Source organism: Megalops cyprinoides, chromosome 1, assembly GCF_013368585.1.
Source record: "Megalops cyprinoides isolate fMegCyp1 chromosome 1, fMegCyp1.pri, whole genome shotgun sequence".
NCBI lineage: Eukaryota > Metazoa > Chordata > Actinopteri > Elopiformes > Megalopidae > Megalops > Megalops cyprinoides.
The window spans coordinates 6200045-6222758 of record NC_050583.1 but is presented as its reverse complement, the minus strand read 5'-3'; the positions used below and the strand labels follow the sequence as shown (position 1 = coordinate 6222758).

Below are 22714 nucleotides of genomic sequence, written 5' to 3'. Positions count from 1 at the left end.
AATAGTCATAAGATCTTACATACAACATTTCCAACAGAACATGAGTTTTACATCCAACTACTGTCTGCTTCCATTTCCTCTTTGGTAAACGTGATGCCTTTAATCTTAGGAGACTGACACCTCCATCACCACACGCAGACACACACACACTGACAGAGTAGCACACACTCACACATACACACGCGCACACGCATACACACACACACACATAGGCCCACAGAGAGGCACACACAAAAACACACAGACTCACAGAGAGACACATGCACGCACACACACACACATCATACAGGCAGACTAAGTGACACACACACACACAAAGAGACAACCATGCACACAGACAAGTAGTCAGACAGACAGACAGACAGACAGACACACATACACACACACACAAACACACATGTAAAGAGAGAAGCAAATCCCTGCTGCTTATATGCACAAGTTCAGACCACATTATAAGAGATGGGGGAGGGGGAAAAAAAAGACAAGATGCATTCACAGAAAATAAAGTGCAGAAATTACAGACAGTATCAGAGTCCCTTGTTACACCTCCCCCTCTACTTTCAGCCAAGACAATAAAGTGCTGGTCCAGAGTTACACTGTTCAATGTCCAGAAAAGGAAGGAAAGAGAGAGAGCGTAAAACAGAAAAAACATGGGCAGGGGGAGTACATATCAATTCCTTGCTCAATATTGATGGAAAAAAAATGATACATTTTTCATTTATACAATTAATCATTTACAATCCAACATTACAATATATACAAACCCAGCAACAGTAATATAGTACATAAACTCCTTCAGCCCTAATATTGATAATAGCAATAGTAGTAGTAATTATAATTATGATAATATTATTAATAATCATAATAGAATGTCTTCCATTACATCAAAAAGTTACCATACAAAAATAAAAACTGTACATGACCACTTTAAAAGGAAACATTTGAGGCATTTGCTATTTTTCTCTGTAGGTTATTTTCAACATTTAAGAAGCACGGCAGCAAGGAATCAGTTGTAATTAATAAGAGATAAGTGCTACAGTATTGTGTTAAAATGGCAATCTTTGTGTGTGTGGTTATTTTTTTTCAGGAGCACACATAAATGGAGATTCCATAGGAAGTATTTGGCTCAGGAGTAAACCTATGGGTGAAAACGTTTGGGTAAAGATGTGTTACTTTTGTTTAAGCAAACTTCTCACTAACACGGGAAGGCAGGTTCCTTCAGCTTGAGTTGATCAAGACTTTATATATATTTATATGTTATTCTGATGGTATTTTACATATTCACAGAAAAACACTCACCTTTTTCACCAAGCACATGCAGTGGGGTAATGTGTGTGTGTGTGTGTGTGTGTGTGTGTGTGTGTGTGTGTACGTGTGTGTGTGTCTGTGTCTGTGTCTGTGTGTAGCATCTGTGGCAGTCTGTGTCTGTGCACTAGGGTGCACTCTGGTTAAACAGACCTGCAGTCTGTTTATGAATGACTAAAATCTCTGCAGATCTCAGCTGTCCTCTGGAGCCGTGAGGCCAATAGCACAGTGGCCTGTCTCTTTTGCCAGATCTACATACTTCACTCACTCCAGACAGACGGCAAAGATCAAGAGCACCTCACTGAGAGTGTGGCAAACCCGTTGCATTCCTTTTCTATTGGGTTAAATAAAGAATATTTTATTAAAAAAAAAAACCTTTGAGTAATTTAATTTAATTTCAGAAGCCTGTCAGGGGTGAGAGTAACCCTTGAGCTCCAGCAAAAGCAGGTGGTGAACTAGCATTAGCAAGCTAGCTAACTAACAGCTGTCTTTACTAGACAGTGCAGTCTCGTAATACTACTTGTATAAGTTGTTCTTAACAAGTCCTGTCTCTCTCTTGACAAATGCTATTGCAGCTTAATTTCGAGTATGTTGACCAGAAGAGGACAGTCAGCCGGGGGTTAAATGATACATACGGAGCACAGGACATACTAGTCCTACTATGATGGCTAGAGAGACACCAGTCCTCAGAGATGGGATTGCTACAGCCAAAGCACAGACAGATCATTCACATGCTTAAATTATTCCATAAACATACATTTTTATTGTTAGTATCCATCAGCTCCACCTGCTTTACCTGCCTGCATGTCTCGCTAAACTTGTTGTGTCGTCTTGCCAGCTCACATACAGCCTGGTATATATAAAAAAAAAATGAGGGACAGGCTTCTTGCCCAATAGGACCCAATACTTCCCATTAAAATTTATCTGCAGCCTTTCACAAAAACTCCATGCAAGTAATAGATCAAACGCACTGATTAGCTTCTTTGCACACAAGTCAGATAGAGTGTGAGCCAATGAGAGACCGATGAGAACCCAGTTCCACCAATCACGGAGATCCCCATTTCACTAGTATGTCTCAGAGTGATTCAGATTAATTGTGGCTCGGTCTCAATGCAATTCACTGTGATAGTCACTGTGATTCTGTCAGTCTGATTCAGGTGCAGTGAGTCAGATTCAGTGTGGTAGTTTCAGTGATTCAGCTTGGGTGAGGCTTAGTCTTTGTCTGAATTGTGTGTGTGTGTGTGTGTGTGTGTGTGTGTGTGTGTGTGTGTGTGTGTGTGTACAGAATTTTTAGCCAACCTCTTCAAAACTCCATTTTCAGATCAGTTGACAATGGATTGGTTTAAATGTCCTTTCGGCAGAAACAAAACCGTCATATTGTGTCATGTGTGGCATATTGAACACTGAAACTCTGAACTATTGAATGGTTTGGACTATCTTACACATACACTCACAAACACACACACACACACTCACGAACACACACACACACCTACACTCAATGAACGATAAAGAGGCATTCACTCCAAACCTGCACATCTCTGTCAGTGATTTTGCATGTTTGTGTTTGTGTGTATGTGAGAGAGTAAGAAAGAGGAATGGCCTTTGCACATGTATGTGTGTGTGTGTGTGTGTGTGTGTGTTGCGTGAAGGAGAAAGTGTCACCCAAAACAACTGTGCTCTTCATTTCCCAGACTCATGATTCTGTTATCTGATAAGACCGAGCAAGTCACTTAAAAGTAATGACTCCCCCCCTCAGGTACCAAGAGCCTTTGCCCATGGTAGCTGTGTTTGACACCAGCGCCCCCTAGGGGGCAGAGGAAGACTTACTGCTGAGCTCTTCTCACGGTGAGAGCATGTGACAGGACTAACAGACAACACAGGGAGAGCTTTTTTAAAACGCCACAATCAGAAAATAAAACAGACGACAGCAAACCACATGAACTTCTCTTTTCACCGGTCACTGAGTCCCCACAGCTCCGAGTCCAAGCCAGTCTTTCAGAAAGGCACGCCGCCATATTGCACTGGTAGCACTGCTGGTAAATGGAAAAGAGGGGACGGTGCCCAAAGTACTCCTCCTCTCATCTCCTCTTCCTCATTTTGAAATGTCCCTGTAGCTTCTACTTTCCGACAAAAATGGAAAATTCAATTCAAACACTGTTCGGCACACAACTGCTTAGGATAATTGTGATCCAGGTGAAGAAAGATGTATTGATCCTACACAATAATACTCAGTATAGAGATGGCTTTTTCCCAATCCCCCAAATATACATACAGACACACAAATATATGTGTATGAGTGTGTGAGAGTGTACATATATGTGTACAAAGTGAGTGTGTGCACAAATGTATGTGCGTGTGTGTGCAGTTGTGTTTGTGTGTGTGTGTGTGTGTGTGTGTGTGTGTGTGTGTGTGTGCGTGCGTGTGTGTGAGAGAGAGTAATTGTGACTGTAAGTGCTGAATGCATGTGTTAAGTCCAGAGTGCTACATTGTCTTCAATGGCAGATAAAATAAGGTTTTTAAGTTCTTCTCTGTGCGCAATTCCTCAAAAATACCACTGGATGGCACCACCATAATCCAAATCTACAGTTGCCGTGTATATAGTTGTGTCCTTATTTTTTGTTCCCTTTTTTAAAAAATAAACATGAATGTTCTTCTGTCTTATTATTTCATGTCAGATTTCTTCTTGGTTTGTCATCCATAAAGGTGTGGGGATGGATTTGCCTCTATCCCCCCCCAAAACACACTCTGTCCACACCCTACAAACACTCTCAGTCTGCAACCCCGACAGACACTCAGTATCACCTCATGCATATCCAATCTACAACCCACATAAAAACGTAGTCTACACCCAAAAGACCCAGGCCTTCACCCCCCCCCCCCCCCCCCCCCCCGCTTTCCTCACCACCATACACAGGGACCATACCCCCATTAGCATCCAGTCTACACTGTCATATACACCCTTACTCCACCCTCCACACCCAGTCTTCTATTGCCAAAACACTCAGCCTACACATCCACACACACAGTTTATACCCCCTTCCCCCAAGCACACTCTGCTTAGACTCCCATATACCCACAAACTACATATCCAGTCTACAAACCGCACATGGTTTATGCATCCACACACACCCATCCTAACACACTTAGCCCACACCCTACACGCCCGTTATGCAGTCCCCATTTAGAGGCAGTCTACCCCATCAATGGCAGTCAGAGGAGGGAGGAGAAAGGGAAGGGGGGAGGAGTCTGTGGCAGTGGGGAATTTTGCAGGGGGGGAGGCTTGTGGCAGTGGGGGGGTAGGGAGTTAGTAAGTCTGATCCTTCCTCATGTATCTGTCTCCTCCTCAGCCTCTGGGCCTCCTTCTGAGAGTCCGTTCTCTCCAACCGCCTGCTCTGTGTCCTCTGTCTCTCCTTCTGCTTCCTGTTCCTCTCCTTCCTCTTCCTGTTCCTCTCCCTCCGCTTCCTGTCCATCTCCCTCTTCTTCTTGTTCCTCTTCCTTCTCTTTGCCCTCTTCTTCTTCTTCTCCCTCTTCTTCCTCTTCCTCAGCTTTCTCCTCCTCTTCTTTTTCCTCCAGCTCCATCTGATCTTCCTCCTTCTCTTCCTCTTCCTCTTTGTTTTCCTCCTCCTCCTCTTCTTCCTCCTCCTCACGGGGGCAGCCATCCGCCACATGGTTCTGACTTGGTTCCTGCTCGTCCTCCTCCTCGGGCCCCCCCTCTCCGTCGTCCTCCAGGGTCAGCTCGAACTGGAACTTGTCCACACAGGCCCCCAGCTCCCTATCCGGGATGTCTGGGGGAGGAGAGGGACTCTGGGGGATGGTGCTCTGGTACCAGTCCCGGTTGTCCTCCAGCGTGTCCAGAATTTCCTGTGCGTCCGGGTGCACCAGGTCCCCCCATGTCTCCCACAGGGGGTGCACGATGTAGTCAATAAAGCCCACCTGTAAGAGCAGAGACACACAAACATCAGCAGATGGACGGGTGTGTGTGTGTGTGTGCTGGTGAGTAAGTAGTGTGTGTGTGTGTGTGTGTGTGCTGGTGAGTAAGTAGTGTGTGTGTGTGTGTGTGTGTGTGTGTGTGTGTGTGTGTGCTGGTGAGTAAGTAGTGTGTGTGTGTGTGTGTGTGTGTGTGTGTGTGCTGGTGAGTAAGTAGTGTGTGTGTGTGTGTGTGTGTGTGTGTGTGTGCTGGTGAGTAAGTAGTGTGTGTGTGTGTGTGTACCTGGCTTTTCTCCACAGACGCAGTGTGTTTGTCGCACATGGGGCTGATCTCCATGCCTCTCTCTCGCTCTTTGTCACCCTGGCGGAAGAACTCCTCCATGATGCGCTCCGTCCACTGCCTGTACACTGCCAGCGGCTTGGTGGGGTTACTGAGGTCCGCACAGTGCACCATGTTCCTCAGCACCTGCGGTCGGACAGCCCTCACCGTCACTCACACAGCTGCTGCTGTCTCTGTCTGCTGCACGCACACACGCGCACACACACACGCACGCACGCACGCACGCGCGCGCGCGCACGCACACGCACACACACGCACGCACACACACACGCACACACACACACGCCCGCACGCACACACGCACACACACGCACACACACACGCATGCACGCACACACACGCACGCACGCACACACACACACACACCGATGTCTGTATTTCCCTTTCACCCCCACACACCTGCAGGTTACTAAGGTCAGCAAAGTGTGGCATGTCCCTTAGCACCTGCAATTAGACAGCACGGACACGGACACACACACGCACGCACACACACACACGCACACACACACACACGTATACCAACATGCCGATTTCTCTTTCTCCCTTTCCCTTTCATATTCTCACTATCTCTATCTCTCTCTCTCTCTCACACACACACATATATGACCTGTGCATCATCAGTGACAGATTCAGAGCTCACCTTTTCATGGCCAGTGTTAGATTCAGAGCTCACCTTTTCATGGCCAGTGTTAGATTCAGAGCTCACCTTTTCATGGCCAGTGTTAGATTCAGAGCTCACCTTTTCATGGCCAGTGTTAGATTCAGAGCTCACCTGGATGCGATCAGTGTAGTGGTCCAGCAGTAGCACTCCTGAGCTTGTAACCTTCTTTGTCTCTACCATGGTCTTCAGATCAGCCAGCAAACTCATGTGTTTCGACATGTCTGTCGCCAACACCTACAGAGAGACAGAGAGGGAGAGAGAGGGGAATGAGGAAAGATGGAAAAAGAGAGTGAGAGGGTGATGGAATGGGAGGGAGATGGAGACAGGGATAAGGACAGATTGAGAAACAGGTGAGGGGGAATTTCTCTTTTTACAAATAAGAAAACAAATTAAAAATGAATTCAAATGCATTGTCTGCTGCATTGTCTGACATATTTTAACGAAATGTTACTGCAGTGCGTAACTTACTTAGCAATGTTCTGCAGTTACCTTAATAACGCACAAAAAATCCTGGCCAAAATTCATGATAAGCAATGGCCTCTCAGGTCTTACTAAACATAAGTCTGTCTACTTGTAATAATAAGGTAATTAATAATAAGTTCAAATTGACACCCCTAATTAAAAAGGGGCAGACTGCATCTATATAACACCTTATCTAATTACCAAAGGAAGGGCTCCACCCAATTCACACCTGAACTAATTATCATTACATTACATTGTGTTACATTCACTTAGCAGACGCTCTTATCCAGAATAACTTCCAGCTCAAAAGAACAGAGGTGTATTCATTCAAGTTGAAAGAGCAACAGTGTCAGACCAGGCTAACGGGACTCCCAGACCAGTAAATATGAGCATAACGCCATTCAAGCCCTACCACAAGTTAACTTGTGCAACTCGACTAGACAGCCTAGAAACTAAGGGAAGCCAAGGACACAAGCTACCATACATCATAGTCACTAGATCACAAGACACCAAAACACATTGCCATACTACATGTGAAATGAACAGCAAGTACAAGCAAATAGAAGTAATACAAGCAGTAGACAAAAGAAGCTCAAGAAAATCATATCTATGCTGAAAGGCACGTATCTCTGTAGACTGGCCTGATGGACAGATACTGTCCATCACCAGCTGGGCCCACCCCCTCTTTCTGTGGCAGGGATGCCCATTGGAGGGTCAGCCTGACGGACAGGTGCTCACCATGTCGATGACCATCCTGCGCAGGCTCTGCCGCTGCCGCTTGGTCAGGTTCTGGAAGATGTCGCAGTTCTCCTCGTGCAGCAGCTTGAAGCCCACAGCCAGGTGGTGGTTCTCCAGGACCGACTCATCGTTGTACATCAGCGCCAGCTCTGAGTCTGAGGGAGAGGGCAGAACTCAGATCCTGATCCTAAGCTGAGCTGAGCCGAGCTGAGTTGAGCCATGTTGTACTAAGACATAACATGCTGAACTGAGCTGAGCCAAGCCACACTGTACTAAGCTGTGATGTGCTGAGCTGGACTGAGCTAAGCTGAGCTGAGCCATGCTGTACTAAGACGTAACATGCTGAACTGAGCTGAGCCAAGCCACACTGTACTAAGCTGTGATGTGCTGAGCTGGACTGAGCTAAGCTGAGCTGAGCCATGCTGTACTAAGACGTAACATGCTGAACTGAGCTGAGCCAAGCCACACTGTACTAAGCTGTGATGTGCTGAGCTGGACTGAGCTAAGCTAAGCTGAGCCATGCTGTACTAAACTGTGGGTTCTTGATCTTTACTTAACTGAGCTGAGCCAAGATACTCTGAACTAAGCTATGCTGTGTAGAGCTGGCCTGAGCTGGCCTGAGCTGAGCTGAACCATGCTATGGTAAGGTATGATGGACTGAGCTGAACTGAGCTGAGCTGAGCTGAGCTAAGCCACGCTATGCTAGATGCAGTTGACTCACTGGTATTAATAAGGAACTGATTGGAGACCCCTGGGTGATCCACATCATGAATGGCAGCTGCAAACAGAGCAGCCAAAATCTCCAGGTCAGTGAAGACAGCCTGAGAGAGAGAGGGGCAGAGAAACAGAAGGGAGATCCATTTAATCATATATATATACATATGTATGCTTAGTTATAAATGTTCAATATTTTATTTGATTGCTGTACTTTATGATCTACTGTTTTGTTAATGTTTATGTTTGGGAATATGTAACACACCACAGCAATAAAGCATTTCGACCTTGAAAATGTTCTTTCAAAGTCAAATTCGGGGAAACTGACGTATAGTGAGAAAGATAAGGAAACATTTTTCTTCTGTCACACAGCACGCACATGTTGCCGTGTGTGGTGGTTAGCCCAATGTTGCTGTACTAAAAGTACATTTAATACATTTAACACAAAGCACATTTAGACTAGAAACGTTTGATTCTCCTGAACCTTCAACTTTCCAAGGTCTAGCACCTCTATAAAACTGAATAGCTCTCATCTTTATGGACATAGTGGCCGTTTCCTCTATTTTTATATTTTAAGTGGCCCTCTTAGTAACAACAACAGCAGCAACAACAACTGTTGCTACAACCATACACTACTACTGCTAATAATATAGGCAGTGTGTGAGCCACTGAGTGTGCCCAGTTTGCAGTTAGGTTCAGTGTGCGGTTAGTCTCTGGTGTGCGGTTAGGTTCAGAGTGCGGTTAGTCTCTGGTGTGTGGTTAGGTTCAGTGTGCGGTTAGTCTCTGGTGTGCGGTTAGGTTCAGTGTGCGGTTAGTCTCTGGTTTGTGGTTAGGTTCAGTGTGCGGTTAGTCTCTGGTGTGCGGTTAGGTTCAGTGTGCGGTTAGTCTCTGGTTTGTGGTTAGGTTCAGTGTGCGGTTAGTCTCTGGTGTGCGGTTAGTCTCTGGTTTGTGGTTAGGTTCAGTGTGCTGTTAGTTTCTGGTGTGCGGTTAGGTTCAGTGTGCGGTTAGTCTCTGGTGTGCGGTTAGGTTCAGTGTGCGGTTAGTCTCTGGTGTGCGGTTAGGTTCAGTGTGCGGTTAGTCTCTGGTGTGTGGTTAGGTTCAGTGTGCGGTTAGGTTCAGTGTGCGGTTAGTCTCTGGTGTGCGGTTAGTCTCTGATGTGTGGTTAGGTTCAGTGTGCGGTTAGTCTCTGGTGTGTGGTTAGGTTCAGTGTGCGGTTAGGTTCAGTGTGCGGTTAGTCTCTGGTGTGCGGTTAGGTTCAGTGTGCGGTTAGTCTCTGGTGTGCGGTTAGGTTCAGTGTGCGGTTAGTCTCTGGTGTGTGGTTAGGTTCAGTGTGCGGTTAGTCTCTGGTGTGTGGTTAGGTTCAGTGTGCGGTTAGTCTCTGGTGTGCGGTTAGGTTCAGTGTGCGGTTAGTCTCTGATGTGCGGTTAGGTTCAGTGTGCGGTTAGGTTCAGTGTGCGGTTAGTCTCTGGTGTGCGGTTAGTCTCTGGTGTGTGGTTAGGTTCAGTGTGCGGTTAGTCTCTGGTGTGCGGTTAGGTTCAGTGTGCGGTTAGTCTCTGGTGTGCGGTTAGGTTCAGTGTGCGGTTAGTCTCTGGTGTGCGGTTAGGTTCAGTGCGCGGTTAGTCTCTGGTGTGCGGTTAGGTTCAGTGCGCGGTTAGGTTCAGTGTGCGGTTAGTCTCTGGTGTGCGGTTAGTCTCTGGTGTGTGGTTAGGTTCAGTGTGCGGTTAGTCTCTGGTGTGCGGTTAGGTTCAGTGTGCGGTTAGTCTCTGGTGTGCGGTTAGGTTCAGTGCGCGGTTAGTCTCTGGTGTGCGGTTAGGTTCAGTGCGCGGTTAGGTTCAGTGTGCGGTTAGTCTCTGGTGTGCGGTTAGTCTCTGGTGTGTGGTTAGGTTCAGTGTGCGGTTAGTCTCTGGTGTGCGGTTAGGTTCAGTGTGCGGTTAGGTTCAGTGTGCGGTTAGTCTCTGGTGTGCGGTTAGGTTCAGTGTGCGGTTAGGTTCAGTGCGCGGTTAGTCTCTGGTGTGCGGTTAGGTTCAGTGCGCGGCTCTGCTGTTGGGACTCACGTCCAGGGCAGGCGTGGACAAGAGCACGTGTGTGGACTGTGTGACATCAGCAGCGTGCAGGCTGTTGTGGTACGCCACGTTGGCGTGGTAATGGTCCTCGAGGGTCATCACGTAGGTGACGAAGGTGTCCACCGGAATCCGGAACGTCTTCATCAGGTCCCTCTCCTGTGTGCAAACACAGACTTAAACACACACAGGTACACACTCACTCCCACACAGTTACATACACTCACACAGATATACACACACACACACACACACACACACACACACACACACATGCACACAGTTACATACACTCACACAGTTACACACACTCACACTTAAACACACGCAGGTACACACTCACTCCCACACAGTTACATACTCTCACACAGATACACACACGTAGACTTAAACACATGCAGGTACACACTCACTCCCACACAGTTACATATACTCACACAGATATACACACACACACACACACACAGACAGTTAAATATACACAGGTATGAACACAATCCCACACAGTGAAACACACATTCACTCATAGTCACATACACTCACAAATATCTGCACTTACATGCATAATTGCACATGGAGACAAATAGACACACACAGTTACACTCACTCATGAACAGACAATTACACTCATATGTGCACTTTTACACAGGGGTCTATATGCATTTACTTGAACCACACATGCACATTCAACTTACACAGCTGCAGTCTCACACAAACACACACACACACACACACACATATATATATATGCATACACACCTGGAAGATGGCGTACAGGATGCAGCTGAGTGGTCTGCTGTTGGAATATTCTGCCACACGGAAGATATTTAGGCCCCATTTATTCAAGTTATCCAGCTCCTGAGAGCAGACAAAACAAACAGAAGAACATGAAGAAAGTACAGAGCATGTGCGTGCTTGTGTGTGTGTGTGTGTGTGCGCGCACTTGTGTGCGTGTGTGCATGCGTGCGTACGTGCGTGCGTGCATGCGTGCGTGCGTGCATGCGTGCGTGCGTGCGTGCGTGTGTGCGCACGTGCATGTGTGTGTGTTTAGGCAGATGGACATGGTATATGAGAGTACGTGTTTAAACAGTTGGACATGTGTATGTGTCAGTGAGTGAGCGTGTGTTTGTTTAGAGAGATGGATGTGTATGTGTTAGTGTGTGTTGAGAGAGACAGATGTGTATGTGTCAATGTGAGCATGTGTATTTGTTTAGAGAAATGGACATGTATATATGTGATTATGTGATGGGCATATGTGTGTGTGTGTGTGTGTGCTTGTGTGTGTGCGTGCTTGTGTGTGTGTGTGCGTGCGTGTGTGTGTGTTCAGAGAGGCAGACGCACCCTGCTCAGCGCCTCCTCTTGCTCGGTGGGCACTCCGAAGCGCGGCAGGGTGGAGTTGGAGAGGCTGGAGCTGTGGGTCAGCTTCCTCACCCCGCTGATGTGGCACATGGGCTTCTCCTGCTCCCTCTGAGTGGGCGAAGGGATCTCCACCTCATTCTGCTTATCTGAGGAGCAGCGGATACACGTCAGGCATCACCGAACGATCTCCACCTCATTCTGCTTATCTGAGGAGCAGCGGATACACGTCAGGCATCACCGAACGACCTCCACCTCATTCTGCTTATCTGAGGAGCAGCGGATACACGGCAGGCATCATCAAACGATCTCCACCTCATTCTGCTTATCTGAGGAGCAGTGGATGCATGTCAGGCATCACCGAACAATCCCCACCTCATTTTGCTTGTCTGAGGAACAGCACACGCATCAGACATGACAAAGCAATATCCACCTCTTTCTGCTGATCTGAGGAACAGCGGATACATGTCTGACATCAAGTGATCTACACCTCTTTCTGCTTATCTGAAGAGCAGCAGATACATGTCAGACATCACCAAACGATCTCCACCTCCACTTCATCAAGTGATCTCCACCTCATTCTGCATATCTAAGGAGCAGTACACACATCAGGCATTACAAAGTGATCTCCACCTCATTCTGCTTATCTGAGGAACAGCGGATACATGTCCGACATCACAAAACAATCTGCACCTCATTCTGCCTATCTAACAGCTCACATGTCAGACACATGGGAGCTCACACATACACACACAGAGATTGTAAATATTTGAGCTACAGGTACAGAATACAGGTGTGGAATACAGGTATATAGAGTAGGTGTGGACTTGTAAGAAGTGTAGGTACAGTACAGTGATGGGATTCTGATGTGGGTTAAATGTATGGCATGTGGTATAAGGAATAAACGAATAATTGCATGAGTGTGGTTGTGGTTTGGGTTAGAGGAATAATTGAACACATGTGGTTGTGGTTTGAGGTAGTGGAATAATTGAACATTTGTGGTTGCTGTTCTGGGTAGGGGAATAATTGCATGTCTGTAGTACCGGTGTGGTGAAGCTTCAGATGGACACTCACTCACCTAGGAAAGTACTGGAGATGTACTCTGACACCTGGTTCCCCGAGCGACTCATCTCAGACAGGTGAGACAGCTCACGGTTTAGCATTCTCTTAAACTGGAGGGGAGAAAGAGGAAGAGAAGAGAGAGGGAGAGGGAAAGAAAAAGAAGAAAGAAGAGAGAGGGAGAGAAAGACAAAGAGAGACAGAAAGGAACAGAGAGATAAGAGAAACAGACATGGATAGAGAGAGTGAGAGAAAGAGAGAGAAAGAGGAACAGAAAGGGTGAGACATGGAGAGAGAGAGCGAGAGAGAGAGATAGAGAAAGCGAGAGAGAGAGAGGAACACAAAGAGAGACAGGGACAGAAGAGTGTCAGGAAGAGAGGGAAATATAGGGAGAGGGAGGAGAGAGACACAGAAGGAAGAACAGACAGGGAGGGACAGGGAGAGAGACAGAGAGCGAAAGAGAGAGAGAGAGAGAGAGAGAGAGAGAGAGAGAGAGAAAAGGAGAGACAGAGAGAGCGTGAGTCACACCCGTCCTTGGGTGAGGGTAGCGGGTAGCATTAGCCATAAAAGCGCAGGATTAGATCCAAACGCTGGCGCCGCCTCCGGAGTAAACAAAACGCAGTCATTTATCCACACTGTTTGTTCCCAGAACTCCAGATTTACGGCGGGGGGGGGACGGGGGGGGACCGAGTAGATGCGCATCGGAGTACGGTGCAACGTAACAAAGTGCTGGGCTGGCCACCTCAGGCTCCATCCCAGCCATTCCCATTTACGCAGTGAGTGACGAGGGTCTGCACGGGGACCTTCTAAGCAGCCGTGTGTCTCACAAGAGTTGGGACTTAGTACAAGGGTACTAAGAGCTACGAAGGGTACTAAGTAACTGTACACTGGAACTGTAACTATACACATCCCGTCCCCGTACTGTCGCTATACTTACTGCATGCACTTTTGTAAGTCGCTTTGGATAAAAGCGTCTGCTGAATAGATAAATGTAAATGTGTAAATGTAAGTACTTATGAAGTAAGGGTGTGGGGATGACCTGATTGACTATGTTTTATGATCTTGTGTCATAATTCATCATGCTGAACAGCGTGTGCCATGTTTGGCTCTGTCTGCACAGTGCATTGCCCACTGGGAAAATGAAGACTTACTGAACCAAACGGAATAGGCACGCACAATAAAATATACACAAGCACGGGGAGAGAGTTAGATGCAAATGGCACATCTGTAACATTTCGGGAGAATGTTTCTAACATCTGTGGGGAACGTTTGCAAAACAATAAAGTGAGAACAGGAACATTGACAACATATGAAACATTTCTAAATTTTTTTTAGTCAGCGCATTGGTTCTGTGACCTGTAAGGTGCTCCTTGGAAGAGACGAACCCCTTTAAAACATGGCTGTGGTTTCATGCCAGAAAAAAAAAAACTACAATTAAACTGTGAAAAGGACTACAATTCCCTGGAGCACACAGACGCCTGAATTACTTGGCAGAATCGGCCAGGCAAACTCGATGACCATATTGAGGCTGTGAGTCTTTTTCAAGAAGCATTCTGAAAAAGTAAACTTGGAAATTCTTGCTTTTAGAAAATTTAGTCTGAATAAACTATCGGGGGTGATGTGAGTTTTTTTTGCCTTAATGGTCACTTTTGGTGCAAATTATCCCAAAACACCACCCTGTTAAAATGTGAAGTCAGAGATGCCCTCTTAGTCTGTTATGATGCAGAGACTTGTGATTTCAAAGCAATGTTGAGAAGATGTTGTGCAAATTTACTTATCTGCATAGTATAGGGATTGTCCTACATAGTGGGCTCAGTGAATGGCATTGATCCTTCCAGATAATGCAAACATCAGAGGATCAGCACAGAATCTCTGCAGCATTGATCCAAAGCAAAACAGAAAAGCAACCAAACAAGCAAAAACAAGCTCAAATGAGCCTGTTTACTCACTCTTGGTGGTAGATAATGATGTTTTGTTTTCACAAAAAAATTATTTCATATTAATATTGTTTTGATTATCGTATGCAGTAATAACATTTTATCTACCAATATGTCACATGCTCAAAGAGTCTACTTTCGATGGTTAGCTGTTACTGGTTAGCTGTTCCCATGCCTTCATGATTTTCTGTGAAAAAATACCTTGTATCAGTGTAAACATCTGTAATCTTTTTTTTTTTTTTATTAAAAAACGTCAATCAAATTCCAACTCCTTCTCCCAGGTCTAAAGAAGGATCTTTAGACTGGCTCCACAACTGGCATGTCTCATGGCTGGAATCAGTCTTATTGCCCTTTTACTTTTTTGATATCTTATATGTCCTTCTTGGAGAGATTCCCAGAGCTGTAAACATGCTCTGATAGGGGCATTGTATACTAATTGATGTTACTATTACAATGGAGATCATGGAAATAAATGCATTATCTATATTTTAGATTAAAAACAAACAAATGTGATACTAATCTATTCGGAGATGCACTTCTGGAGCCAAAGGCCTTCAACATTGCACAGACGCATTTATGTTGAACATTTATGCTTAATCTTTTATTGTGTTTATGAAAGTAATTTAGCTTTCACATATATTACGGATTTTTTTAGCACAACCCTCAATTTTGTATTTCAGGAAGCTATGTTTATAATGGCATGTAGCCTCATATGATTCCTATGAAGTGTGTTATGGTGTGTCTGTGTGTGTGTGTCTGCGTGTCTGCGTGTGCCTGCGTGTGCCTGCGTGGGTATGAATAGGATGTTGGCCTATTTGTAGTGGTGATGTTAGGTTTTGTTTTGTGTTTTATTGTTTCCTCCACCTGCCCAGGGACTGCAGATGGAAATTAGCTAGCAGCGAAATCTGGTACAAAGCATCTTTCCTCTTTTTGAGGTTAATGTATTTTGTACATGGTCCCTTATATAAATAAATTTAATAAATAAAATAAAAATAAATAAATTCAAGTGAAAGGTACAATATTTAGAAATGAAAACTCATTTGGCCTATTTAGAATGATCACAGGGGCCTTGTCAGAGAGACACCTTTTTAAATTACATTAAGCAAGCAAAATTTCTTACAATTTGCAGATAGGGCAATATATATATATATATATATATATATATATATATATATATATATATATATATATATATATATATATATATATATATATTTTATCTTTAGTAGAAGTATACAAGTAGGCTTTTCCAAAACAATATATTTATAAACTTTGGTTCTGGTCTTTCAGTGATTCAACCTCAGGAACACAGCTCTGCGGTCATTCAGCGGTCAAACAATATGAAAACTCCAGTCCTAGCTGAGCCCACAAAGCTAGAGGCAGTTAAAAAGGGGGCGTAGCCTGTCTTGTGTAACTGTCCTTCAGAAAGTCAGGGACGTGTTTCTGGAGAACAAAACAGCCTGCACCAGCCGGCAGGACTTCGGGGCTTAAGGTACAGCTTTGATCTTGTTTGGATAATTATAAGGAGACAATTATTATGAAATTATTATTTCAGCTTCTGAACAGGAAATCTCTGTTGTGTGTCCCGGGAGGCAATAAACAGTGAACATTAAATATTAAATATTTAATATTTCACGAAAATTGTACTAAAATGCCAGCTAAGGTGACAGCATGAGGGATTAGGAATGTTAGTAATCACAGCTATGATACTATTGATGGAAATACAATTTAAAGTATCACATTTGTTTTGGTGGATAAGTTGTTTTGTTAGTGATGATCGTGCAGTTTAAACCTATTTGTAGGTCACCTCCACACACACACACACACACACACACACACATACACAATCGGCTACCACACATACGCTGGCAGTAAAAGAGACACACACATGCAGGCGAACAGAGGCATTTTCTGCTCTCTCCCTCCCCTCCCCCTCCATGCAGTGATGCTGCATCTTCTTGGTACCTGAATCTGGGTCAGACGAATGCTTGGCTGCAGCAACAATGGATAACAGATACCAGCACACACACACACATATACACACACACACACACACACACACACACACACACACACGTACATACACACAGTGACACGCACCCACACTAACACAAACATTCATGCATGCACAAACACATCTTCACATTGACACAGAGGCTGATCACGTGCTCACAAGCACAAACATACACCATACACATACATACATCATACAAAACCAGGCATGTGCTCACAAACACACAGATATGCAAAAATACATGACACACACATGCACACACCCATACAGACACACACACACACAAGCACACAAACACGAACACCGTAACACACATACTCACACATGCGCACGCGCGCACACACACACACACACATACACACACACACACACATCCACACTTGCACAAGCACATGCACAACATTCTACACACAGTCACACATTGCACTCGTACACAGACCCTCACAGACTTGCTGTTCTAGTGACCAATCCATTCACACAGAGTAATCTCCATGGCAACCCGAGAGGTTTCCCTAGCAACTGCATCTTCCTAATCGGTCCCGAGGCCTGCTGGGAGAGGGGTGGCTGACTAGATGACAATCTGAAAGAGGAACCTGCAGGGAGCCAGGGGGGCCTGACCTTTTTCAAGGTCAAACTCCCTCCGTCTGTGCACCTAACCCTGCGTGCCCGACGTGCGTCTGCAAGCTCACGCAGACGACACACTCCCTCACACGCACTCACACAAACACGCTTACACGCGCAGAAAACACGACAAATATGCAGACACACACACTCCCTCGCATGCACGTTCTACTCACACACTTACATGCAGAAAACATGATGAGCACAGAGATAAAACACACTCTCTCTCTTTCTCTCTCTCTTTCTCTCTCTCTCTCTCTCTCACACACACACACACACACACACACACAAAAAATATGGCAAACACATAGATAAAACACTCTCTCTCACACACACACTTACACACAGAAAATACAACAAATATGCAGACACACTCTCTCAAACACATTCCATGCATACACTTGCACAGAAAACATGAAAATTCACAGATAACACACTCTCTCACACACACATTCTATATGCACACTTACACACATAAAATATGACAAACACAGAGACAACACACTCTCTCACACACTTGCACATGCACAAACAATGACAAATACACAGACACACTCTCACACACACAAGTACTATTCACACTTGTACACACACAGAAAACATTACAAACGCATAGGCAAACTGTCCCACACATAATGTTACATACACATACACACACACACACACACACATACACAGACAGACAGACACACACACACACACACACACACACACACACACACACACACACACACACACAAATAAGGCACTAACACACATGAATGAATACATACAATCACACAAAGAAACACAAGCATGCATACATACACACACACACACTTACACACAGAACACAGACTTGGGCAATAACACACACAAATAATACAATATACATGTACAAACATACACACACACAAACACATATATGCACTAGTATACATATAAACATATTCAATCATACACACACAAATGCATACACACACGTTCAGTTTAGATACAGCAACAGCCACCCAACAGACACAGACAGAGCCGGCTCACACACTGAAACACGCACACAGATACACAAACTACACAGACACACATACAATAAACTACTCATATGCATGGAGACACTCAGATATTCACACACACACATATATACTCATCACACAGTCTTATTGCAGGTGTAATTCTGTATGCGAGTGTGTTATTCTGTGTGTGTGTGTTTTTGTGTGTCTGTTTGCATGTTTCTGTGTGTGTTTCTATGTATGTGTATGTGTGTTTGTGTGTGTGCGTGTGCATTTGTGTGTGTTTTAAGTACTTGCCTGTCCATAAGCATGTATATCTGTGCAACTGCATTTTGTGTGCGTGTGTGTGTGTGTGTGTGTGTGTGGGTTTGTGTGAATGAGTCTTCACGAGTATGCGTATCTGTGTACATGAATGCACATGATTCTGTACGTATGTATCAGTATATATTTTTATACATTTGAGCCAGGTTGGAAGCCTTAAGGTTGCGGGTTCGATTCCCGGCTGGGTTTCTGCAGTTTTATCCCTGAGCGCCGTGCCTGGCCTGCATTGCTTCAGTGAGCATCCATGAGGATAAATGCACAAGCCGTACCATGTGACCTGTATAAGTGGCTCTGGACCAGAGCGTCTGCCGAGCCCATACATAATGTACACTGTGGAGAGGACCTGACAGTAGAAGACACTCTACATAGGCACACACACGCATGTACGGGCCCAAACAAACCCACCCACCCACACACACACACACACACATAAACATGCCTTGTTTTAAAAAAAAACGTGCGGTGAAATTACAATATAATGAAGGTGCTTCATAAGGAATACACCTTTGTGTGAAATGCTATTTTATACAAAAGGCCCAATCAAATACAATGCACCTTCAGACTTAGTGTACTCTGTAACAGACGGCAGCTTCTAACAGTACACATCTTCATCCATACCATACTGTCAAATCTAAAAGACTTTCATATACACTTATACACTTACACCCTCAGAAATTTTAATTTACAACTTTACAGTAGCCTACTTGACTTTATTATGCCCCTCCTCCAGTCCCACAAACTCCTCCCCCAATCCTAAATGCCCCCTATCTACTCATTCTATAGGCCAAACTACCAGTCCTTCATGGCCACAATTCCAGTTTTACTTGCCCCTCAATCTTGTAAGCCACTCCCCAAGTGCTACTAACCCCTCCCCTTGTCCTATCCCCACCCACATTGTAACATGCTCCTCCCACAGTCTTACACACCCTGTCCCCAGTCATAATTGTCCCCCAAGTCGTACTTCTCTTTCCTTCAGTCCTACATGCCCCTCCCCCAGTTCTTATCACCCCCACAAGTACTATATGCCACCTCCTCGACTCCTAATTGCCCCTTTGGTGTTGATTGCCCTTCTCTTCATCCTTTTGCCCCCTCACCCAGCCCTACATGGCACTTTCTCCGAGTCCTAAATGCCCCTCCCCCGGTTCTGTTCAACCCCACTAGTTCGATATACTACCTCCATGACTCTTAATTGCCCCCTCAGTTCTAACTGCCCCTCTTCTTGTCCTCCTGACCCCTGACCCTGTCCTACCCCCACTCCCCCCCGCAGTCCTACCTGGTCCCACCAGCTGATCAGCCATGGTTTGGAGCAGGTCTCGCAGAACAGGTCCATCAGGGGTGCCCTTCGCACCTCGGCCGCCGGGCCCCCGCCCTCCAGAAACAGGTCGGGGGCTCCCCCCACCCCTCCCTCCACGAGCCCGCGGCCCGCCCTGTCCAGCAAGATCCCGGGCCCCCTGCCCCGCGGCCAAAGTGGGGTGCAGCCGGGCGAGCGGCTGGGGGAGGGGCAGGGCGAGGGGGCGGGGTGCGGGGCCTCCGCCATGCCCATGCTGACGGCGGCGGCGGTGTTGGGCGGGGTGGCGTTGGGCGGGGCAGGGGGTGGGGCGGCGCAGTGACACAGGCAGGCGGAGCAGGACTGCAGCGTGGGAGAGGCGCTACTGGAGCCCCAGCAGCACGCGGGTGTGGTCAGGGTCCTGGGCGGGGGGGGGGGCGCGGCCGGGCAAGGCGGGGCGCTCCAGAACGCTGGGGGGGCCGCCCGGAGCGGGGGGGGTGGAGAGCTTGGGGCCGCAGGGCCGGAGTACGAGGTCAGAGGTCAGAAGTCAGAGTCTGCGTTTCTGGCAGGGGGTGATTATTGTTGACCGCCGCGCCGCCCCCTCCGCTCTCGCACCCGGGGAGGCCGCATCCCTCTGACCCCCCCCACCCCCACCCCCGCCCCCGGCACCCCCCCTCCGGAATCGAGCGCACGTTAAAGGCAGGAGAGAGGAGAGAGAGCGGCGGGGTGCTCGGCCGTCTGAAGGACACAGCGCGGGCAGAGGAGACCCGTAGCTCTGCAGACCTCCGACTCCGGCTCCGGCTCAGATCGGCCCTCCTGTCTGTCCGCGAACCCCACACGGACGCCCCCCAAAGCAGGCCTGGGGGGCGAGCGCCTCCCCCTCTGTCCTGACAGCAGGGGGGAAAAAAAAAAGCCCTGGCTGGCCTGCACCGTGTAATCCGCGCCTGCCCAACAACACGCTCCGCTCTCCGATGCGTGAGTCAGCAGCCGACGTGTTTCTCTTCGGCGGGGGGGGGGTCCGGAACGCTCCGATCCCTACGCCGGGCCTGCCTGCTGTGTGTCCTGACGAGCTCACTGTGTCCTTCCTCCTCCCATATTTCAGCGTCTACCTCTTCCTCCTCCTCCTCCTCCTTCCTCCTTGTTGTCGTCCTCTCTCTGCCTGCCTGGGCTACTGCAAACAGTCTGCAGGCGAATCAGGTGGTGCGGTGGGGTGCGCGCGCGCGCGTGTGTCTGTGTGTGTGTGTGTGTGTGTGTGTGCGCGCGTGTGTGTATGTGCGTGCTCATGCATGAGCGTGTCTGTGTGTGCTCGTGTATGTGTTTGCCTGTGTGTCTCACAGGCAAGGAGATATGATTTCCTGACGCACACTCACGGAAATTGTGCTTTACAGAAAAATTTATCTTACAATACAGCTCTGATCGAAGAAATTTGACACAATCCTCCGTTGCCTTTTTTTCAGCAAAACAACAGGAATACGAGACTGTCCCTTTAAGTCAGAAAGCTAAGGGAGGGCTGCTGCGCTGCCATTGGTGGATACCTGAGCAGAATGCCTTGTGGTCAGAGCAGCCGGCCAATGGCTGGGAGGGAAGGGCAGAGCTTGCTTCTGTACTGTAGCAACCAAGGTTACAGCAACGACATCAGCATCAGGACCAATTCCCCTTCCTGCCTCACTCTCCCTCTTTCTCGCTGTCCCTCTCTCTCTCTCTTTCTCTCTCTCCCTCTCTCCTTCTCCCTCTCCCTCTCTCTCTTTCTCTCTCTTCCTCTCTCCTTCTCCCTCTCCCTCTCTCTCTCTCTCTCTCTCCCCCTCTCCTTCTCCCTCTCCCTCTCTCTCTCTCTCTCTCCCTCACCCCTCTCCCTCTCTTTCTCTTTCTCCATCTCCCTCTCTCTCCCTCTCTCTCTCTCGCTGTGCCTCTCTTGTTCACCCCCTCCCTTTCTGTATCTCCTGTCATTGGAAAACAACAGTTTAACCTCCATTCCACAATCCTGTCCTTTAATGCGTCTCAGAATGGACCCACTGAGAGTTATTTGCACCATTTTCTGTTGCATTATTTGCAATAATATTTGCATTAACATCTGTAAAATTATTTTCATTAATGTTTTTATTATTGGCAAGATTAATTGCACCACTGTCTACACAGAGAAGTCACACAAGACTTGAGTCAGCATTATTTTCTTTCACGCACAAAGGCCCGTACATGCATGTACAAACACACACACACACGCACACGTGCACAAGCACACGCACACACACACAGATTCTGTAGCTACACCTGTTTTGTGGAGGGACTGTTACAGTAGGGCACATTGTCTAGCTTGCAGGTTGTAGATTGTGCTGAGAGACAAGAATGTGATTGGATTATGGTTATAAGGTGATGGTTTGGTTCTGGTTATAGTTTTGTGATCCACTTATTGTTATATGTTTGTGGTCAAGCTATGGCTATGGAGTTTTATATACTGATGAAGAAAATGTAATCTAATGGGTTAACACACTCGTTATCTCTACCTACTAGCTTGAACTATGTCTGGCCAACCAATTAAACCTGGTCATGCAGCTCTTCTATCATTGTTGACTCCTTGTGGTTTTTTGCTTATGTTGTACTCTGCCTCACTTGTAAGTCCCTTTGGATAAAAGTGTTTGCCAAATGATTAAATATAAATGTAAAGGTAATGTCAGAGTGCACACGTTAACTTGTGGTAGAGCTTGAATGGTGTTATGCTCACACTCATTGATCTGGGAGTGTTGTTAGCCTCGTCTGACACTGCTGCCTGTTTAAATTGAATGGATACACTTATATTCTATTGCGATGGAAGTCGCTTTGGATACGAGCTTCTGCTAAACGCATGTAGTGTAATGTAAATGTAATGTGATGATGGTAGGGTTTCCTGTGACAGGATGGTGCGGTACCTTGGTGGAGGCCATGTCGCTGACGGACCGGTGCGTCTGG

The 22714-nt window shown here is 46.6% G+C and overlaps 1 protein-coding gene across 1 annotated transcript in view; it reads right to left on the bottom strand.

The window, feature by feature from the left end:
* Positions 1-4236: 4236 nt before the first annotated feature.
* Positions 4237-22714, bottom strand: part of LOC118772722 (cAMP-specific 3',5'-cyclic phosphodiesterase 4C-like) — a 76412-nt gene continuing 57934 nt past the window's right edge. The window contains exons 8-17 of the mRNA XM_036521289.1: positions 22675-22714; positions 12645-12738; positions 11552-11715; positions 10970-11068; positions 10205-10369; positions 8158-8257; positions 7437-7591; positions 6348-6470; positions 5519-5701; positions 4237-5241 (exon numbers count right to left, since the gene is read on the bottom strand). The exon at positions 22675-22714 is cut by the window's right edge and continues 73 nt beyond it. Coding sequence (XP_036377182.1) covers positions 4633-5241; positions 5519-5701; positions 6348-6470; positions 7437-7591; positions 8158-8257; positions 10205-10369; positions 10970-11068; positions 11552-11715; positions 12645-12738; positions 22675-22714 — 1732 coding nt within the window. The 3' untranslated portion in view covers positions 4237-4632. The remainder of the gene's footprint in view (positions 5242-5518; positions 5702-6347; positions 6471-7436; positions 7592-8157; positions 8258-10204; positions 10370-10969; positions 11069-11551; positions 11716-12644; positions 12739-22674) is intronic.